This window comes from Triplophysa rosa, linkage group LG14, assembly GCF_024868665.1.
Source record: "Triplophysa rosa linkage group LG14, Trosa_1v2, whole genome shotgun sequence".
In the NCBI taxonomy this organism is placed as follows: Eukaryota; Metazoa; Chordata; class Actinopteri; order Cypriniformes; family Nemacheilidae; genus Triplophysa; species Triplophysa rosa.
Window position 1 is genome coordinate 4,349,115 of NC_079903.1, and position 20,729 is coordinate 4,369,843.

Here is a 20,729-nt window from a genome sequence, read left to right on the forward strand (position 1 = left end):
GTTTACTCTTTTTTTTTTAGACTGCTGTATGTTTTATTTATTATGAACTTTGTGTTGTGTGCTACAGAGTGCGTTCAGCAGTTTTATTGTTTAGGTGCTGTATCACGTGTGTGTGTAGTGTGTGTGTGTGTGTGTGTGTGTGTGTGTGTGTGTGTGTGTGTGTGTGTGTGTGTGTGTGTGTGTGTGTGTGTGTGTGTGCGCGCGTTCACTGCTGGTTATTTAGTGGCGTTTAATTTGCTAAAGTGGTATGTGAGCATTTGTGAGATGCTGAGAGAGCAAACTTACCACATCTTCATGTTGTGTGTGTGTGTGCCCCACCACACCTCTTTCACTGCATATTGCTGCTGTGAGACCACATTGAACATCAGAGATTTTTTTATTTAAAAGCAAAGATACAGACGTGCTCAAATTTGTTGGTACCCCTCCACAAAAACGAAGAATGCACAATTTTCTCTGAAATAACTTCCACCATTGTTTATTCCATATATAATAGAAATCAGACTTTGCTTTTGTTTTTTTATTCAACATAATATTGTAATTAATAAAACAAATGAAAATGTCATGGACAAAAATGATGGGACCCCTAACCTAATGTTTTGTTGCACAACCTTTAGAGGCAATCACTGCAAGCAAACGTTTTCTGTAGCTCTCAATGAGACTTCTGCACCTGTTAACAGGTAGTTTGGCCCACTCTTCCTGAGCAAACGCTCCAGCTGTCTCAGGTTTGATGGGTGCCTTCTCCAGACTGCAAGTTTCAGCTCCTTCCATAGATGTTCGATGGGATTCAGATCAGGACTCATAGAAAGCCACTTCAGAATAGTCCAATGTTTTGTTCTTATCCATTCTTGGGTGATTTTAGCTGTGTGTTTTGGGTCATTATCCTGTTGGAGGACCCATGACCTGCGACTGCGACAGAGCTTTCTGACACTGTGCAGTACATTACGCTCCAGAATACCTTGATAGTCTTGAGATTTCATTGTGCACTGCACAGATTCAAGGCACCCTGTGCCAGATGCAGCAAAGTAGCCCCAAAACATAACCGAGCCTCCTCCATGTTCCAATGTAGGTATGGTGTTCACTTCTTTGAAAGCTTGATATTTTCGTCTGTGAACATAGAGCAGATGTGACTTGCCAAAAAGCTCCAGTTTTGACTCATCTGTCCAAAGAACATTCTCCCAGAAGGATTGTGGCTTGTCAATATGAATTTTAGCAAATTCCAGTCTGGCTTTTTTATGTTTTTCTTTCCTCCTGGGTCTTCTTCCATGGAGCCCACTTTTGCTCAAAAAGTGATGGATGGTGCGATCAGAAACTGACGTACCTTCACCTTGGAGTTCAGCTTGACCTCGTTGGCAGTTATCCTTGGTTCTTTTTCTACCATTCGCACTAATCCTTCAGTTCGATTCTGGTGGATTTTCCTCTTGCGGCCACGCCCAGGGAGGTTGGATACAATTCCATAGACATTAAACTTCTTAATAATATTTGCAACTTTTGTCACAGGAACATCGAGCTGCTTGGAGATGGTCTTGTAGCTTTACCTTTATCATGCTTGTCTATTATTTGAAGAGTTTGGTTCCAAAACGCTATAAATCCATTTTGATTAATTTGAGTAAAAAAAATTGAGTGTTTTCTTTGCAAAGAAAGTGGAAAGATGAAAACCACTATTTTCTGTTTCAAAGTTTCACATAGCATCTTTAGGTTCTAGTAAAATAAAAAATTCAAATCCAGATTTTGATTTTAAAAGATTTATTATAAAAACGGATAATTTTTCCCCAAAATGCAATAAATCCATGACAAGTTTTTTTTCAATCAATCTAAAAGTTATTTTTCATATTGAAACTGTTGAAAACACACAACAAAGTGAGTTGATCCACATATGACAGCCTCTGAACTCAATACAATACTAATCTTATATACAGGCACTGGACTAAAAATACATTCAATCAGTCATTGCTCCTAAAATGAATTCAACGGGTCATCTTTTTAATGCTGTAAATTAGTGCTTCATCTTCTTAATCTCCTCACGTAAATGATTAGATTTCGATGGTTTACGGTTCTTCCCCACCGCAGAAACCAGCACAGGTTCATCAATGCCATCAAAATTATTCATTTTTTTGTTTGTTTGATGAACACAAACTACAAAGTAGATCAGGGAAACTAGGATGCCGACCGTATTCACAGTTCCGCCATTACTGTTTACAATGTGTGGAATGGTGTGCTGTGATTGGTTGAGTGGATATATCGCATTCTGCAGAGAAGTGAGACTGGCGTATATTGCTGTTTGGAAAAAAGGGAGAAAACATGATGGTATAACACGGCGGATATCGCATTTTGCGTAAAATTAAACGGTGACTTTTCAAACTCTTTTTTTTAAAACGGTGTTTATCGCGTTTTGGAACCAAACTCTTCATTTTCTTTCTGAGCTCCTCAGACAACTCTATCCTTTGCTTTCTCTGGTCCATGTTCAGTGTGGTGCACGCAATGATACCAAACAGCACAGTGACTACTTTTCTCCGTTTAAATAGGCTGAATGACTGATTACAAGATTGGATACATGTGTGATACTAATTAAAGAAACTAATTTGTTTGAAATATCACTATAATCCAATTATGTATTATCTTTTCTAAGGGGTACCAACACAGCAAAATCGCCAGTGTTAAAAAGGGTCAAATTAACTCTCACAGTGTGTATATAATCCATGTTTGAGAGTGTGGATTATATATACACTGTGAGTGTTCATTTGACCTTTTAACACTGGTGATTTTACTGTGAACAAATGTGCCCTGGCCATTTTAGAATATCTTTGTAGAATAAGCAATAATTCATCTCTTTCCACAGCTTCTTTGCTTTATTCTATGACATACCAAAGGCATGCAAGTATACATGATACAATACCTTTTAATTTCATCACTCTTCAGGAGGAATGAAGCATTATTTCAATGAGCTGTAAGTGTACCAACACATTTGAGCACGTCTGTATATAAAGTTCAAGCCTGGTTCAATTTTTTAAGTTACAAAGTACTCCTGTACAAATGACTAGATGCTCTTCAGAACAGGTACATATAGTGATTCCATTGTTTTGATTAGGAAATCAAAATTTTCAATTGTGGAAAAAAGTGAATGGTACCGTATCTATTAATCTGAACAGATACAGGGCTTTCAGTACGGTACACACAATGACACAAAGGATAGATATATTGCCTTGTGTCAGCCTACAGAAAATACATGCAGTATGCGAGCTCTAGTGTGCACTTTACCACTTTATGTGCAATTTTTGTAGCATCTGCTCATATGATCACTCAGTGGCGTAACATAGTGATGATGGGCCCCAGTGCAGGCTATTAGGACGGGCATCTTTGGCTGCACGGTTATGAAGCACATACAAACACACGGCGCTGGTGTCTAGAAGGGAACCCATATAAGCGAATGTGTGTGTCTAATCTACTTAATTGAAACCAACTTAAATCAATATCTTATCAATTAATTGAAGTAGGCCTAATACATGTATTCAAGAAATTGATTAAAAACAGAACGACATATTGTTTCAGCCTTACTCAGAGGCTGTGGTGTCATGGTTTGTTCGTTTGTTACGCACTTCAATCCATTCCACACCGACGTTCTTGGTTTTCTGCCCATTTATTCAATCTAGACAAATAGTTGATGCAACATTGATTAATATTAAGATACAATTTATACAAAACGAAATTCACTTCAAAGAAAGGTTTTCTACAAAACAAAGCTTAATATTGTCAAACTGTCATGGCTCTGCTTCATTTAGTTATGCTTTTCTTGGTCCTGTAGCAGAGCCATGACAAAGTCTTTGGTTATGTGTGGAGAGAGTCTTTTTGACCCTTTCGGTCTTCGATACTCTCTCCGGTCTTTGTCTGTTTTCCCGCCCTTTTGTATCCCTCGTTATTGCTTGTTGATTAGTTCATGTCTCACACCTGTTCCCTCTTGATTTCCTCCCCTTTATATAGTCCTCATGTTTCATTGTCCTGTGCTCTGTCATTGTATCTGTATGCGTTGTGTATACGTATGTTATGTGCTGCTTCTTGCCATCGTCTTGCCTTGTCCTGTCTGTGATCCGGTTTTGTTAGTAAGTTGTTTTAGTGTTCTTTAGTTTGGTTTGTTTGCTGTTCTTGCTTTTGTTTTGCCCCCTCGTGGGAAGTCTTTTGTTTTGTATTATCGCTGTTCTGTTTTCCCCATCGAGGGTGTGTTGTTTTGTGTTTTGTTAATAAATAAAGTATTGTTTTTTGTTAACCCCGTCACTGCCTGCCTGCGCTTGGGTTCTTTCCTGCCAACCGTGACAGAATGACAGAGCCAGCCAGAACCCAGCAGGCAGCTCCAAAGGACGGCACTGCGTCGTCCTCGTGGGCCGCCCAAGCCCACTTGCTGCTGGGGATCCGTCAGGGGAATTACGGGAACCGGGAGTTCGCCGGGGCATTCTCGACGGTGGCGAGGTCGTCTGAGTTTGGCGAGGCGGAGTTGAAGGCGATCTTCAACTGCTGCCTCACTCAGCGCCTCGCCCCGTCGGTGAAGAGGCTGCTGGCTCCCCTTGGGTTCGCGGACATGGTCAGGTTCGTGACCAACCGGGACGGTCCCGAGGGTGAGGTTCCACTCGGAGCCCTCACCCCACGGTCGACCGCTCCGGAGGGCCTCGTCCTGGCTGCCGCTGCCCGGGGGGACTCAGTACCCTTCGGCTTGAGTTCCACGGTCCCCGGTTCTCCTGGCGGCGCCTGTGGCGAGTGGGTGAGGTGTGACCCGGGGATGACGTCTGCGGTCTCCTCCGACGCGGAACTCCCTCCGGTCCCCACGGATTCGCCAAGGTCGGCTATGGATCCGGTGGTGCGGAGAAGGAGGGAGAGGCGCACGGAGGAGCGTCCAGTCCGGTGCAGCCGGCGTCCAGTCCGGTGTCCAGCCGGCGTCCAGTCCGGTGTCCAGCCGGCGTCCAGTCCGGTGTCCAGCCGGCGTCCAGTCCGGTGTCCAGCCGGCGTCCAGTCCGGTGTCCAGCCGGCGTCCAGTCCGGTGATCCAGCCGGCGTCCAGTCCGGTGATCCAGCCGGCGTCCAGTCCGGTGATCCAGCCGGCGTCCAGTCCGGTGATCCAGCCGGCGTCCAGTCCGGTGATCCAGCCGGCGTCCAGTCCGGTGATCCAGCCGGCGTCCAGTCCGGTGATCCAGCCGGCGTCCAGTCCGGGATCCAGCCGGCGTCCAGTCCGGTGATCCAGCCGGCGTCCAGTCCGGTGTCCAGCCGGCGTCAAGCCCTGTCCAGCCGGCCTTCCAGCCGGCGTCAAGCCTGTCCAGCCGGCCTTCCAGCCGGCGTCAAGCCCTGTCCAGCCGGCCTTCCAGCCGGCGTCCCCAGTCCGGCAGCCAAGCCGGTCCCTGGGAAACTCCCAGGGTCAAAGACTGTTCCCCCAGGACTCCTCCTAAGTCCCCCAGGACTCCGCGCCCTCGAGCGCAGCCGGGGACTGGGACTTCTCCCCACCCCCTTTTGGACTGCCCCCTATGGGCCTTGTTTGGCCCCACCCCCCCTCCCATGTTTGTTTTTTTTTGTCTCACCCAGTCCCTTGTTTTTTGTCTTGTCTGCCACTGATTTTGTTTTCTGTTTTGTCTTGTCTGTCACTGTCTCAGTCTGCTGTCTCGTCCGTCTACCCCTTGGTGAGCACCTGGAGGTGCTCATTAAAGGGGGGGCTTCTGTCATGGCTCTGCTTCATTTAGTTATGCTTTTCTTGGTCCTGTAGCAGAGCCATGACAAAGTCTTTGGTTATGTGTGGAGAGAGTCTTTTTGACCCTTTCGGTCTTCGATACTCTCTCCGGTCTTTGTCTGTTTTCCCGCCCTTTTGTATCCCTCGTTATTGCTTGTTGATTAGTTCATGTCTCACACCTGTTCCCTCTTGATTTCCTCCCCTTTATATAGTCCTCATGTTTCATTGTCCTGTGCTCTGTCATTGTATCTGTATGCGTTGTGTATACGTATGTTATGTGCTGCTTCTTGCCATCGTCTTGCCTTGTCCTGTCTGTGATCCGGTTTTGTTAGTAAGTTGTTTTAGTGTTCTTTAGTTTGGTTTGTTTGCTGTTCTTGCTTTTGTTTTGCCCCCTCGTGGGAAGTCTTTTGTTTTGTATTATCGCTGTTCTGTTTTCCCCATCGAGGGTGTGTTGTTTTGTGTTTTGTTAATAAATAAAGTATTGTTTTTTGTTAACCCCGTCACTGCCTGCCTGCGCTTGGGTTCTTTCCTGCCAACCGTGACACAAACTCCATGTCTCCAGACATATTGCGCATTTTATGAGCCTATATCTTAGTCATGCTGTTCACTTTCCATAATCAACATAGATGAAAATAGAAATAATATTATTCCCGAATATTTAAACATAAATATAAAAAAGTAAATAGGCTACGTTTTCTTTAACCCTCTGGTCGACGAACGCACCGGTGCCTTCTGATGGATTTTTTCCCCATGACAGCGAAAACAACTGAAAATACTCCGTTATTTTTGGCCATAAAGATTAATGCAAGACATCATTATAAACTATAAATGATCTACTTTTATTTGTGTATGCAATAAAAACAATACCTTGTGCTTTCGTAAAATAAAAAAATAAACTGAGAGAATCTTTCTGAAGTATACGTCTCAAAGATGGACTGGCAGGGGTGTAGCCTACCTTAAAGAAAGAAACACCTCCACTCGTTAAGAAATACGTTGGTCTGTGATAAATAACAGGCTCTGCATGTGTTGTTTTTGAAATCATGGCGATTGCTCGTTGCCGCTGTTAACAGCTCTCTCTTGGTGCTCATTTTTGTTGCCAGCGGTTTAGACATTAATGGTTGTGTGTTGAGTTATTTTGAGGGGACAGCAATTTTACACTGTTATACAAGCTGTACACTCACTACTTTACTGTCAGGTGCGGGGGGAGACACAAGGACAGAGGACCCAGGTGCAGACAGCGGGTAAGGGGTTAACAAGACGTTTAATAAATAACTAGATAGTACATTTTCTAAAGAAACTGTGAGTGATGCTTTCGTGGCAAACCGCGTAACTCGGTACTAGGGTGATGACACTTTAAGTACTAATGAATCTAACCAACCCCCATGACTCTACGATGTTCCAATGCATAGATATAGGTTTTGCCAAACGGTTGCTAAGCTAACCTGTTTGGTTGCTATGGGCGTGGTTTAGCATTTGCTAATTGATGATGCTCTAAGCTATGAGTGAAAAGAACCAACCCCCGTGTCTATACGATGTTCTGATGCAGAGATATAGGTGTTGCTAAATGGTTGCTAGGCTAACCTGTTTGGTTGCTATGGGCGTGGCTTAGCATATGCCAACTGATGATGCTTCAACCCACAAGTGAAACAAACCAACCCCCATCTCTCTATGATGTTCTGATGAAGAGATGTAGGTGTTGTTAAATGGTTGCTAAGTTAAGATGTTTTGTTGCTATGGGCGTGGCTTCGTGGCTTAATGAACTTCCTGGGCCACTGATTGGTTGACTGAGTAATACGTGCCCACCCCCTCGTCTCTATGACACTGTACTGCAAAGATATCCATATGAACTTTTGATAATGGGAGTCAATGGGATCGGTTGCTAGGTTGCTGTAAATGGTTGCTATGGGCGTGGCTTAATAGCTTTAAGATGATCCTGTGACACTGATTGGTTGTCTGAGTGAAATGAGCCCACCCCCTCGTCTCTACGACACTGTTCTGCAAAGATATCCATATGGACTTTTTATAATGGTAGTCTATGGGATCGGTTGCTAGGTTGCTGTAAATGGTTGCTATGGCCGTGGATTAATATCTTCATAATGATCATGTGACACTGATTTGTTGTCTGAGTCAAATGAGCCCACCCCCTTGTCTCTAAGTGGTTGTAATGCTAAGATATTCAACACAAGACGTTTTACGCCTTATATGGGCATGCTTCCTGTGATTGGGAAATTTTGGGAGGCTCTTACACCTAGTGGTGCAACGGATCATCATTGATCCGTGATCCGTTCGGATCAATATCTTCGGTTCTGCACACACGTGATCCGCGGATTTATTTATGGAAAAAAAAGTTTTGCGCATGTTCAGTCCACACACAGCGTGGTCATGGCGAGCGGAGGAACGGAGGAGCTTGAACGCCCCGCGTCATTTAAATCCCCTGTATGGGAGCATTTTGGCTTCCCTGTCAAATATAATGATGAAGGAAAGAGGTTAGTGGATAAAACCGTGACGGTGTGTAGGCACTGTGGCACAAGAAAGACATATGACAGTGGAAACACATCAAGCATGGCCACGCATTTGAAGCGACCCCGGTGTTTCACTGACAGGAGTGAAAACGAAGGCTGCTCAACAACCGCTTATCACCGCGGCATTTAAGCAGCCCCTTGTTGCACAATCAGACCAGGCTAAAGCCATCACAAACGCTATCGGTGTGTTTATAGGTGCCGACATGAGGCCATATTCGGTTGTGCAAAACGAGGGCTTTAAACACATGCTGAAAGTGCTTGAGCCACGTTACGACATCCCGTCGCGCACCCACTTCAGCGAAAAGATTGCGAAGTTGATTTTATATATTTTAATTTAATAATTTAAAAGAGTTAATAAACAAAAAGACAAAACTTATGTTTATTTGTCTTGTCTTTTTTTTTTTTTGCTGATCCGAAAAATGATCCGATCCGTGACTCTGATCCGAGAAACGATCCGAACCGTGAGTTTTTTGATCCGTTGCACCCCTACTTACACCCCAGGGGTACAACTTACACCCCATTGTGAGTGATGTTCTTACAGAGCCTGATAGCCTCTTCAAATCATGTATTATTTTCATGTTTCTACGATATCCTCACGCGGAGCTACGACCCGTCAAAGTTGGGCGCAATGTTAAATCAATGGGATTTTTCGGGTTTTTATTCGCCCCCTATCGCACCCCCTCCACCCGATCGCTTCCAAAAGTCATCACACACCATTCCTCAATGGGCCGCTCGATTTGATGTAGTCATTCATGGGTCCAAAGCGAAAAAATAACGCGTGAATATATAGGTATCTAGGTTTTGAATGGGAGTCTATGGGCGCCATTATGAGTATACGGAAAATTTGGGAGGCTCTCACACCCCAGGGGTGCAACTTACACCCCATTGTGAGTGATGTTCTTATAGAGCCTGATAACCCCTTCAAATCGTGTATTATTTTCATGTTTCTATGATATCCGGGCTTAGTATGTTGTTAGCAAGATTAGCATATTACTAGCATGATTATAACGACACATGGGCGTGGCTTGGAATCTCCAAATGATAATACTGTAAGCTATGATTGAAACGAACCAACCCCTGTGTCTCTATGATGTTCTGATGCAGAGATATAGGTGTAGCTAAATGGTTGCTAGGCTAACCTGTTTGGTTGCTATGGGCGTGGCTTAGCATCTACCAATTGATAATGCTCCAAGCCACAAGTAAAACGAACCAACCCCCATGTCTCTACAATGTTCTAATGCATAGATATAGGTTTTGCTAAACGGTTGCTAGGCTAACATGTTTGGTTGCTATGGGCGTGGCTTGGCATCTGCACTTGATAATACTCGAAGCTATGAGTGAAACGAACCAACCCCCGTGTCTCTATGATGTTCTGATGCAGAGATATACATATTGCTAATCGGTTGCCAGGCTAACATGTTTGGTTGTTATGGGCATGGCTTGGCATCTGCAATTGATAATACTCTAAGCTATGAGTGAAACGAACCAACCCCCGTGTCTCTATGATGTTCTGATGCAGAGATATAGGTGTTGCTAAATGGTTGCTAGGCTACCTCTTTGGTTGCTATGGGCGTGGCTTAGCAGAAGGCAATTGATGATGCATCAAGTCCTAAGTGAAACAAACCAACCCCCATGTCTCTACGATGTTCTGATGCAGAGTTATAGATCTTGTTAAATGGTTGCTAAGTTAATATGTTTTGTTGCTATGGGCGTGGCTTCGTAGCTTAATGAAGTTTCAGGGATACTGATTGGTTGCCTGAGTCAAATGAGCCCACCCCCTTGTCTCTACGACACTGTGTTGCAAAGATATCCATCTGGACTTTTTATAATGGGAGTCTATGGGAGCGGTTGCTAGGTTGCTGTAAATGGTTGCTATGGGCGTGGCTTCGTAGCTTAAGGAAGTTCCTGGGATACTGATTGGTTGTCTGAGTAAAATGAGCCCACCCCCTTGTCTCTAAGTGGTTGTACTGCGAAGTTATTCAACATGGGACAGTTATGACGCCTTATATGGGCATGTTTTCTGTCCCATTATAAGTCAATGGGGAATTTTGGGGGGCTCTTACGCCCCAGGGGTACAACCTACACCCCATTGTGAGGTAAGTTCTTACAGAGCCTGCCAGCTTCTTCAAACGTGGTAACTCGCAAGTTTCTACGACATCCTCACTTTGAGTTATGAGCCGTCAAAGTTTGTTGCAATGTTAAGTCTATGGGAAATTAGGTGGTTTTGAGAGTCCGGTTTTCGAAAACCAGAACCCGGATCAGTTAGAAAAGATATAGCAACTCAAGTCAGACCAGACTGAAGGTTTGTGGAAAGTTTGGTGGATGTAGTTTGAAAGCTCTAGGAGGAGTAGCAGTCAGAAATTTGGGGGATCAGAAGTAGAAGAAGAATCGGAAGAATAATAAGCTTAGATACAAGATCAGTATGTTGGCTCTGTCAAGCCAACATAATAAAATATTTACAAAAATGTGAGGGGTGTACTCACTTCTGTGCTGTATGTGACATAGACATGTGCCGATATTCGGTAATGCGATTAATTGCGGTAATGGATTAGCACGATGTTGTTATCGCGGGCACTTTCAAATACCGCGAAAATATATAGATTTTTTACAACGTGTATTTGTTTTTTTCATCAACCGGATAAAAGTACACTGCGTGTATGCTGCGTAGGAATGCGCACTCTGATCTAAACGATCCCGTTCCCCATGTGGAGATGCCTACGTGTGTGTGCGCGCGCTGCTGAGCAAAAGACGCGTGCGCACTCTGATGTAAACAGTACCACACGGAAGAGGAAGCATGGCGGAAGGAGGAACGCTGCCGACGATTTATCCCCCTTCTAAAAGGGTGAAGTTTGAGGTTTGGAAATATTTGGGGTTAAAAGTAAGCCGAGTAATGAAATTTGACAGTGTGGCAGAATAATTATTTTAATTATACGTTGATGGAGCGCAATAAAGCCATACACTGTCAAAAAAGTGCGAGTGAATTTGCTGTTTATAAATGTTTAGCTTGCTATAATAGTTAACACACTGGCTTGGCTTGTTATTCAAACAATAATAATAAAAATATGAATTGTAGTACTAGCGTTGTACAGACATAAGTATATTTAAAAGCAGTTAACAAAAGTTGTTCTTTTGCAGTTTGCACTTTATTCTGTTTGAATAAACTCACTTTATACATCATTACTGTGTGTTTTATTTATATTTAAATGTTTGAGGTTCTCTTTATTATTTAAAATAAAGTTGTTATCAAGAGGAAAACACTGAAGTTGGTTTATATTTTCAACCTGCATTTCTCATAGAATTGAATACTGCGATAATACCGCTTACCGCGATGAAACCTTAATCAATTAATCGCAGCATGGAAATTTGATACAGGCACAAGCCTAATGTGACACATTATATTTACAAAGTATTCAACCAAATTGCATGTTCGTGATGTTTGAACATCGTTTCTTACCTTAAGCAGCTTTTCCTCACGGAAGGTCGGCATTCGGTAAAAATGAACTGAAAAATATTTCCAATCTCATTTCTTGTCCAGTTTTATCTCATGTGGCAAGTAGCCGTGTAATACGCGGGATAATGTACAAGCAGCTGGCTGTCCGTACATTATCCCTTACTTATATTTACTGTATATTAATATAGTCACTTCGTTCGCCAGGTGCCCGCATGCGCTGCCTGCACTGTCTGTAGTTACGTCACTGTGATCACTATTTGTGTTTAGGTAAGTGAATATACAGTATAAGCTTAATCGATTAAATGATTAACTTCATTAAGTTAACATCTCTTGTATAGTTAGAAAGGTGTACAGAATATTTTCACAAGTGGTCTGAGTTTTGAACTGCTTACACAGTAGGGTTCAAAACTATATAGATAATCTGTTATTTGTCTTTTGTTTGTGTGTTCACCTGAGGTGGTTTCTGCTCTGGTTGACAGTCTCCACCCTCAACACCTGCGCATGCAAAAGATTTTTTAAATAAAACTGGGACAAAGACGCACACACTCATCTGAAAGCTGTTAAAGTGTTTTGACATAAGTGAAACCAGTTATTCATCACATCCTCTCTCTCTCTTTCTCTGCAGGATATCTTCACAGCGGAGTGTAGGTTTAAGGAGAGCGTGTTTGAGAATTATTACGTGATCTACTCATCTACAGTGTACCGACAGCACGAGAGCGGCCGCGCCTGGTACCTCGGACTCACCAAGGACGGGATCATTATGAAGGGAAACCGCGTCAAGAAGACTAAACCCTGTTCACACTTTGTGCCCAGACCCATTGAAGGTGACAAGACACACACATTTCTTACATTTACATTTATGCATTTGGCAGATGCTTTTATCCAAAGTGACTTACATTGCATGATACTATACATTTGTATTTGCAATGTATGTGCAAGTATGAGTATGTGCAATCCCTGGGATCGAACGCATGACCTTGGCGTTGACCTTGTCATTCTCTTTTCTGTAATTCATCTGGATAATTCACTTCCAGAGATTCACCAAATTGCAATAAATGAGATTTTAGAGCCAAACGTTTATAAGTCAATACTTGGAAAAGCTGTGCGGTTTACTAAAATGTGTCTCTCTGTTTTGCAGTGTGTATGTATAAAGAGCCCTCGCTACACGAACTCGACGAGAAACAGCGATCCAGGAAAAACTCAGGAACTCCCACTATGGGCACCAGAAAAGAGCTCAACCAGGACTCTACTGACCATGAAGGATCATAGCCACACAAACACACACACACACACACACACACACACACACACACACTGATCTGTAAATGTACACCACACACACACTTAAACACACCCTCTGGTGACCCCAGGAGCTGAATGCTTTCTTACACCCGACAAACAACAGCATCTACAAACATCAAACGAAAATAAAGTAATGTGAAACACAAAAAAGTTTAAGAAAAAAACAACGCTGATTTCTTGCCTGTGACGATGTTTTAGGAATATTTGAGAATCAGGACATGATCTTACATTTTATGCAAAGTCCGTCGGAGTCACGTCGCCCGTGGAGACGCGTGCAGGTCTTTTCTGTTGGGTGTTGAGCTTTAAGCCATTTTTGATCTTCACACTTTGATTTATGAATGCCAAAAGCACTTTCACGTACTGCTATACGTCACTCGCCTCATTAATACCGAATGTTCTCTCATCATTGCTCGGGGTTTTTATTCGGGGGGTGGGTGTGGGTGAATTCTGCTCTCTGATTGGCGGATGGGGGAGGGTTTAGGAATCGTGCCCTGCTGATAGGCTCTGACAGTCATGTGACCTTACTGGAATGGATTAGATTAATCCACTTTATATCACCGCACAGATTCACTGTATACTCACGCTGCGCTAAAGGGGTCATATTCTGCATTTTTGTAGCAATGTATTTATTTGTAGATTTATTTTTCAAGCGAGGATCACTTGCACTGGTTTCTTACGTTTAAAACATATTTCAGTATTTCACGGACGTTTCTCTGACGTCGAGGCTGGTTCTGCTGCCGTACCTTTAAGACTTGTGCCGCTGGTATGTGATTGGTTAACCGAGACTGAACAGGCGTGTAGATATGTCAATGTGGCCGGACATATGTTAATGTGCATGAACATATAATCACAGACATTTTTTAGGGATTCTATAAATGTGAATGTTGAGTATACATACGTTAAACTTTTTTATAAGATGTGATGTGATCCCTTTAACACGTGACGCCTTGAGGAAAGTGTCCCTGTTTGGATAGGATTAGTTTGGTTTCTAGCTCTTTATTGATGTATCGTACAATGAGGTTTGTCACGATAGCCTGACACTCGTTCAGACACTACACACTTCTACATTACAGACATCAGCTGTGACTCTACAAACTAATGCCATCCGAACACGGCTGAAGACAACCAGGGGATTTTCAGTGACGTCACACAGGAAGTGATGTCATACAGACTGTGACGTAACCTCTGCGATCCATTTCAGCGCTTCTACACCGTGTGCTCGTGGATCACTTCATGTTAAAAAACTCCTTTCGCTTTCTGAGAGATTTGGGTATTTTATCCTGCCAAAAGCACAGACTGCCCTCCAAACTGGACATAAACTGGACGACCACTTTAAACCCAGTGTGTATAGCTGCCCCCGATTTCCTTTACTCATCAGACTGCGTTTGGAATGAGATACTAACATACTGCACACTATAGACTGTATACTGCCTTCTGTAAAAAACAAACAAAAAAACAGGGAAGAAATGTTTCAAACTGTAGTATACTGCGTTGTTGTCACGTGACCTCATTATGTTGCATGTTTAATTCAGCGAGTGGCTTCCAGTTTGTAACTCAAACATTTATTTCGCAAACAGTTGATCAAATAAAGTGAAAAAAATCAAGAAGTGGATATTACGTTTTTTTCATTGCATGAGAAATAGTGCATTGTGGGATAGCGCAGTGTGCTCTATGTCATAGGTCATTCATCGCATACTATGTGCAGTATAGTGCTAGTGTGTTATTATGCTGTTCCGAACATAGCCACATTTTTGATCGAGCGTAATCTAATTGGTCACTGAAGTCCAGGTTCCTTCCCCTTTAAATGTGATCTACCTGTTCATTGGTCAGATCCAGCGATATAAAGTCCAGTCAATTCAATTCAATTCAATTCAATTTTATTTATATAGCGCTTTTCACAATGTGCATTGTTCCAAAGCAGCTTTACAGGAGCAAATAAGAAAAACACAGAAAGGTAAAACACAGCACAGTGCATGGTGTTTATAGACCAAGCAAGATCATTATAATAAATAATATCTAATAAATAAATGAATAAATAAATAAATGCAGTCTCCCGGTGAGCAAGCCAACACTGCACTGCTCTGCTGTGGCGAGGAACCCAAACTCCAATGATGAATAATGGAGAAAAAAAAACCTCGGGAGAAACCAGGCTCAGCCGGGAGGGCCAGATCTCCTCTGACGTGTCATAGCTGCACTCAGTGACCCCGACCAAAGCCACCGAGCAACGTCCACGAAGAACAGGGAGAGCCCACGAGCCGCGACCCAGGAAGCCCCACCCGCCGAAACCGTGCAGGTCCAACCCGGTCCCATTCCGCGATCAACAACAGACAACAGAGGAACAACCAGGGAAAAGTAGTAATGGCATAATTAACTTTATTCCTCTGTTGTCCGACATCGACCACAAAACAAGACCAACCAGACCAGACCCACACAGTCCCAACAAATGAAACGCCCCGAACCACAACCAACAAGCCCCCCCACTCCCTACAACACCCACCCAGCTACCTCCAATCAAAGTCACTGAGTGCAGCCATAACTTCAAACTGCTGTCGTGTGATGTAAGTTTAGCATTAAATACCAAGTATTGTAAATTTAGCATTTATGTGACAGGTAGTCCGTCTTTGCTCTCGGTTGGGGATGGAATTGTCTGAGCTGGGCCGGCCAGATGGTCGCCTTTTTCTTGGGTGGTGATGGAATTGCCTTGGATGGAGCTGGATGGTCAGTCAGTCCGCAGGCTCTCGCAGGAGGATGGCACGGGATTTTCCGATGTAGCTGGCGTAATCTCTAGTTGGGGATGGGCATATGACGTTCATCTGGGCCTGGCGGAATCTCTCCCTACCTCGGGATGGGCATCCCGAGGCGAGGGCAGAAAGAGAAAGAGAATAATTAGCGTAGCTGCTGTTCATTAGCTATGTATTAGTGAATGCTTGGCTGAAAAGATGTGTCTTTAATCTAGATTTAAATTGGGAGAGTGTGTCTGACCCTCGAATAGTATCGGGGAGGCTATTCCAGAGTTTAGGTGCTACGTATGAGAAAGCTCTACCCCCTTTGGTGGATTTAGTTATTCTAGGTGTTATCAAAAGTCTGGAGTTTTGAGATCTTAGAGAGCGTGATGGGTTGTAGTGTGGTAGAAGCTCTGTTATGTAGGTAGGGGCTAAACCGTTTAAGGCTTTATAAGTAATTAAAAGAACTTTAAAGTCAATACGATACTTAATGGGTAACCAGTGAAGGGTTGATAACATTGGGGTTATGTGATCGTATTTTCTGGACCTGGTTAGAACTCTGGCAGCTGCATTCTGAACTAACTGTAGTTTGTTTATTGATGCTGCAGGACAACCACTAAGCAGTGCATTACAGTAGTCAAGTCTTGAGGTCACAAATGCATGAATAAGCTTCTCTGCGTCAGCCACACATAAAATATTTCGCAATTTGGCAACATTTCTAAGGTGGAAGAAGGCTGTTTTTGTGACATTTGAGATGTGATTTTTAAATGACAGGTTGCTGTCTAATATAACGCCAAGGTCTTTAACTGTATTTGTTGGAGTAACAGTGCAGCCTTCAATTTGCAGGTCATAATCCGAAATATTCTGCTCACGTGTCTTTGGTCCGATAAGTAATATTTCTGTTTTATTAGAATTTAAAAGAAGGAAATTACAAGTCATCCAATGCTTTATATCGTCGATGCACTCTGCCAATTTGGATAGTTGGAAGGAATCATCTGGTCTTGATGAGATATATAGCTGAGTATCATCTGCATAACAGTGGAAGCTAATTCCATGTTTTCTAATAATGTTTCCAAGGGGCAGCATGTATATGGAGAATAGCAAGGGTCCTAAAACCGATCCCTGAGGTAATCCATAATTTACTTGCGTTAGATTTGATGATTCCCCATTTAAATGGACAAATTGATGTCTGTCTGATAAGTAAGATCTGAACCATTGTAGTGCCTGTCCCTGAATACCGGTATAATTGTGTAAGCGATCTAGAAGTATTTTATGGTCTACAGTATCGAACGCAGCACTAAGGTCGAGCAGGACTAGGAGTGAGATGTTACCTTTATCTGATGCTATAAGCAGGTCGTTTGTAATTTTAACGAGCGCAGTTTCAGTACTATGATGCGGTCTAAAGCCTGACTGGAATTTTTCGTGTATGTCATTATTTTGTAAGAAAGAGCACAACTGAGTGGACACTACTTTTTCTAGTATTTTAGACAGGTAAGGGAGATTTGAAATCGGTCTATAGTTTCCTAGTTCATTGGGGTCTAAGTTTGGTTTCTTGATAAGAGGCTTAATGACGGCCAGTTTAAAGGGTCCTGGGACATGGCCTAGATTAATTGACGAGTTGATAATGTTATAAATGGGCTCAATTGCAACGGGTAATAACTCTTTTAATAATTTAGTTGGTATGGGGTCTAATAAGCAAGTTGTAGGTTTAGATGTTGCAATAAGTTTAATTAAATCTTCCTGTTTTATAGGTGAAAAACACTGTAGCCTTTCTTTTGGGGCGATGGTTGGTACTAATTTATAGGACAGACTTGGAGGTTGAGTTTTTACTATTTTGTCTCGTATGTTTTCGATTTTCTCTGTAAAAAAATTCATGAAATCATTGCTACCAAGGTGCGGCGGAATACCCAGGTCAGGTGAAGTCTGTTTATTTGTTAGTTTAGCAACTGTACTAAATAAAAACCTTGGATTGTTTTTGTTAGTTTCTATGAGGTTACGGAGGTGCTCAGCCTTTGCTGCTTTTAGTGCCTTTTTATAACAGTTTGCACTCTCTTTCCACGCAATTTTAAAGACCTCTAATTGGGTTTGTTTCCATTTGCGCTCCAGTTTACGTGTTTCTCTTTTAAGGGCGCGAGTGGTGCTATTGTACCATGGTGCTGCGTTTTTCTCATTAATCTTTTTTGACTTCATAGGTGCGACAGCTTCTAATGTATTAGAGAAAATAGTGCCCAATTTGCTGGTCATGTCATCGAGCGATTCTATATTTATTGGTATGGTTATTAAAGGAGTCAGATCTGGCAAGCTCTTTGTGAAACTATCTTTAGTAGTCGAGGTAATTGTTCTACCCTGTCGATAACGAGTTAAACGGCTGATTTCTGCAGTGCGCAGTGTACATGTTATAAGATAGTGATCAGTGACATCGTCGCTTTGAGGTATAATATCTATATTGGTTAGATCGGCTCCGTGAGATATAATCAAGTCTAGTGTATGATTAAATCGATGAGTGGGTCCATTTCCAAAGACAGTCGGCTGTCTTTGGACGCTGACGGCGAGATGTCTTCCATTAGTGGAGCTGCACCAGCATCAACACAGGGGGGGTCAAAGGTCAGGGTCGGGGTTCCGAATGTGAGCAAAATCAAGAGGGCATGATGGGGTCTGTAAAAATGAAGATGTCTGCCTGTATTTCATAGAAGACAATTTGTTTATTGATTATTGCCATGCTGAAATGATCTTTCGCTGACGTGGGAAGTTCATTCTTTCGCTGATGTTCGCACCTTAATTCTGAACACATTCATATTCATGATGTAAAGAGTTCTGAATGAAGCATTAAACCTGCCACTGGAGGAAAATGTCATTCAAAATAAAAAAAATACGAAACTCCTGTCTGCTTTCAGGTTTTTTCTCCACCCAGCACACATGTGACATCCCCTTTTGTTCTGTCTAAAAACATTAAACCACAAACAAAATCGCTCATATCTGTTTCTTCGTGTTTTTGGAAAGTCCATTCAACTTTGCTGCAACACACACACGCAAGCGACCAGTCGTGATGTTTTCTCAAAAGAAATAAAGCTTTTTGAGAGATATTTTTAGTTGTTGTGAATAAATAAAACAGCCGATGTGTTCATCTGCAGCCAGCCTTCTCCACCACTAAAGAAGAAACAAATCACAAATATTGATATTAAAAACCATGATGATCAATGTCTCGTTAATTCTACAACATGATAATATCGCAAATTATTCACCACCTGTTTAAATTTTGCCTTTTGCTAGTTACAAACTCTCACTCTGCCTCTTCACACACATTTGGAGTGTGATTCATTGGCCAAAAATAAATAAACAAAATTAAGACTGATTATCATTAACTGAGCATCATTTATTTAATAATATATAACTTATTATATATATAATTATATATTATTCTTGGAATTGTATATATAAAAAAAGAAACTGGTCACTTCTGGCCTCATCTTAAGATGTACTTTTATTGGACACAAACTATGAGTAATATAAAATGTTCTGTTTTCCCGAGTTGTGTGTACTGATGATACTGAGGTTTATATTGTAAAGGATGCTTATGAAATCACAGAGCATCAGACTCGATAAATCTTCTGTTCTTTTTTTAATTCTGAGGGTTTGAAGCGCGGTGTGTGAACCCTGATGAGCTTGAAGTGAAAAACAAATCTTCTCACATACAGCTTAAATTAGCAGCCAGACTATTCATAAACCTCAGAGCTGTGACAGATTTCTGTTTGTTACAACAAAGCTTGTATTCATTGCCTATATTCCCCCCAAAAATCTCATCCTTGTATAAATTACATAATAGGCCTATATACCGTGTCATGTTTTTTTGTAGATTTATATAATTCAGTATCCTATTATTATATTGAATGTTACCATAGATAACCGCATATAAATACGCGGTATGATATACTGTATATATAATATATATTACTACATATATAACATATATATTTAAGTTTTGATAGCAAGGGTTGTAGGCTACCTCACACACACACACACACACGCACGCACGGACGCACGCACGCACGCACGAACACACGCACGCACGCACGCACGCACGCACGCACGCACGCACGCACGCACGCACGCACGCACGCACACACACACACACACACACACACACACACACAGAGAGAGAGATGAAATTTGTAGCTTGAATGCACTGCAGGAAGTCTCTTTGGATTACAGCGCCTACCAAATGCACGAGTGTAAATATTATATATTAATGTTATTTCATGTTAAGTTTATATCATAAATAGGAGTAATGTTTATCTGTAAAACGGTAAAGTCTCGCCACCTGCTGGTTACTTGCTGTCAGTGCAGCAGTGAATTGCAGTCCACAGTGGCAGGTGCGTCTTTATAGTCTACAAACAAAGCTGACATCTGAAGATGAGAAGGGAGGTCATCTTCACGCTTCTGGTTCATAACTCGCCCGGGATTTAGGACGAGACGTTAAAAGGATTAACAACGAGGTAAAAGTGCCTGTAAATGTGCAGAGCCAGCAGATATTGTGCTGACAGCGCACTCGTTTATCATGACGATCGGTAGGGGGCGCTGCAACTCCAGCTGTTACATATCACAGAGTTTATGGGAAGGATTGTCAGCAGTGGGCCAGCAGATGACATGTATTACACAAAATAATCCACAGCACACCCAGCCAGCACTAGAATAGAATAGAATCGGTATATGGTTTGGCAACTTTGTCACTTTCTACGTATGAATCATTATATATTCTCCTCTATTTATTTTTCTAATTTAGGTGAGTTTACTCACAAAAATCGACAAAAAGCTAGCTATTGCTATGCACTACACGAGACATCTAATTTGAGCTTTTAAAATGTAAATAAACAAAGCACACACACACGCACGCACAGTAATTAAAGTCCCAGCAGTCACAGAAAAAAACTCATGAGTAAGGAATGCAGTGGATGTAAATATCGATACTATAAACAATACCGGAATGATTTACAAATGATACGCAAATCCATATCTGTAAATCACACACGCGCA

At 42.2% G+C, this 20,729-nt stretch overlaps 1 protein-coding gene across 1 annotated transcript in view; it reads left to right on the forward strand.

Annotated features, from left to right (window-relative positions):
* The window catches only part of fgf12b (fibroblast growth factor 12b), a 31,596-nt gene extending 13,017 nt beyond the window's left edge, over positions 1–18,579 (forward strand). The window contains exons 4-5 of the mRNA XM_057350780.1: positions 12,299–12,497; positions 12,812–18,579. Of these exons, the coding sequence (XP_057206763.1) occupies positions 12,299–12,497; positions 12,812–12,942 (330 nt within the window). The 3' untranslated portion in view covers positions 12,943–18,579. The remainder of the gene's footprint in view (positions 1–12,298; positions 12,498–12,811) is intronic.
* The last annotated feature ends 2,150 nt before the right edge of the window (positions 18,580–20,729 follow it).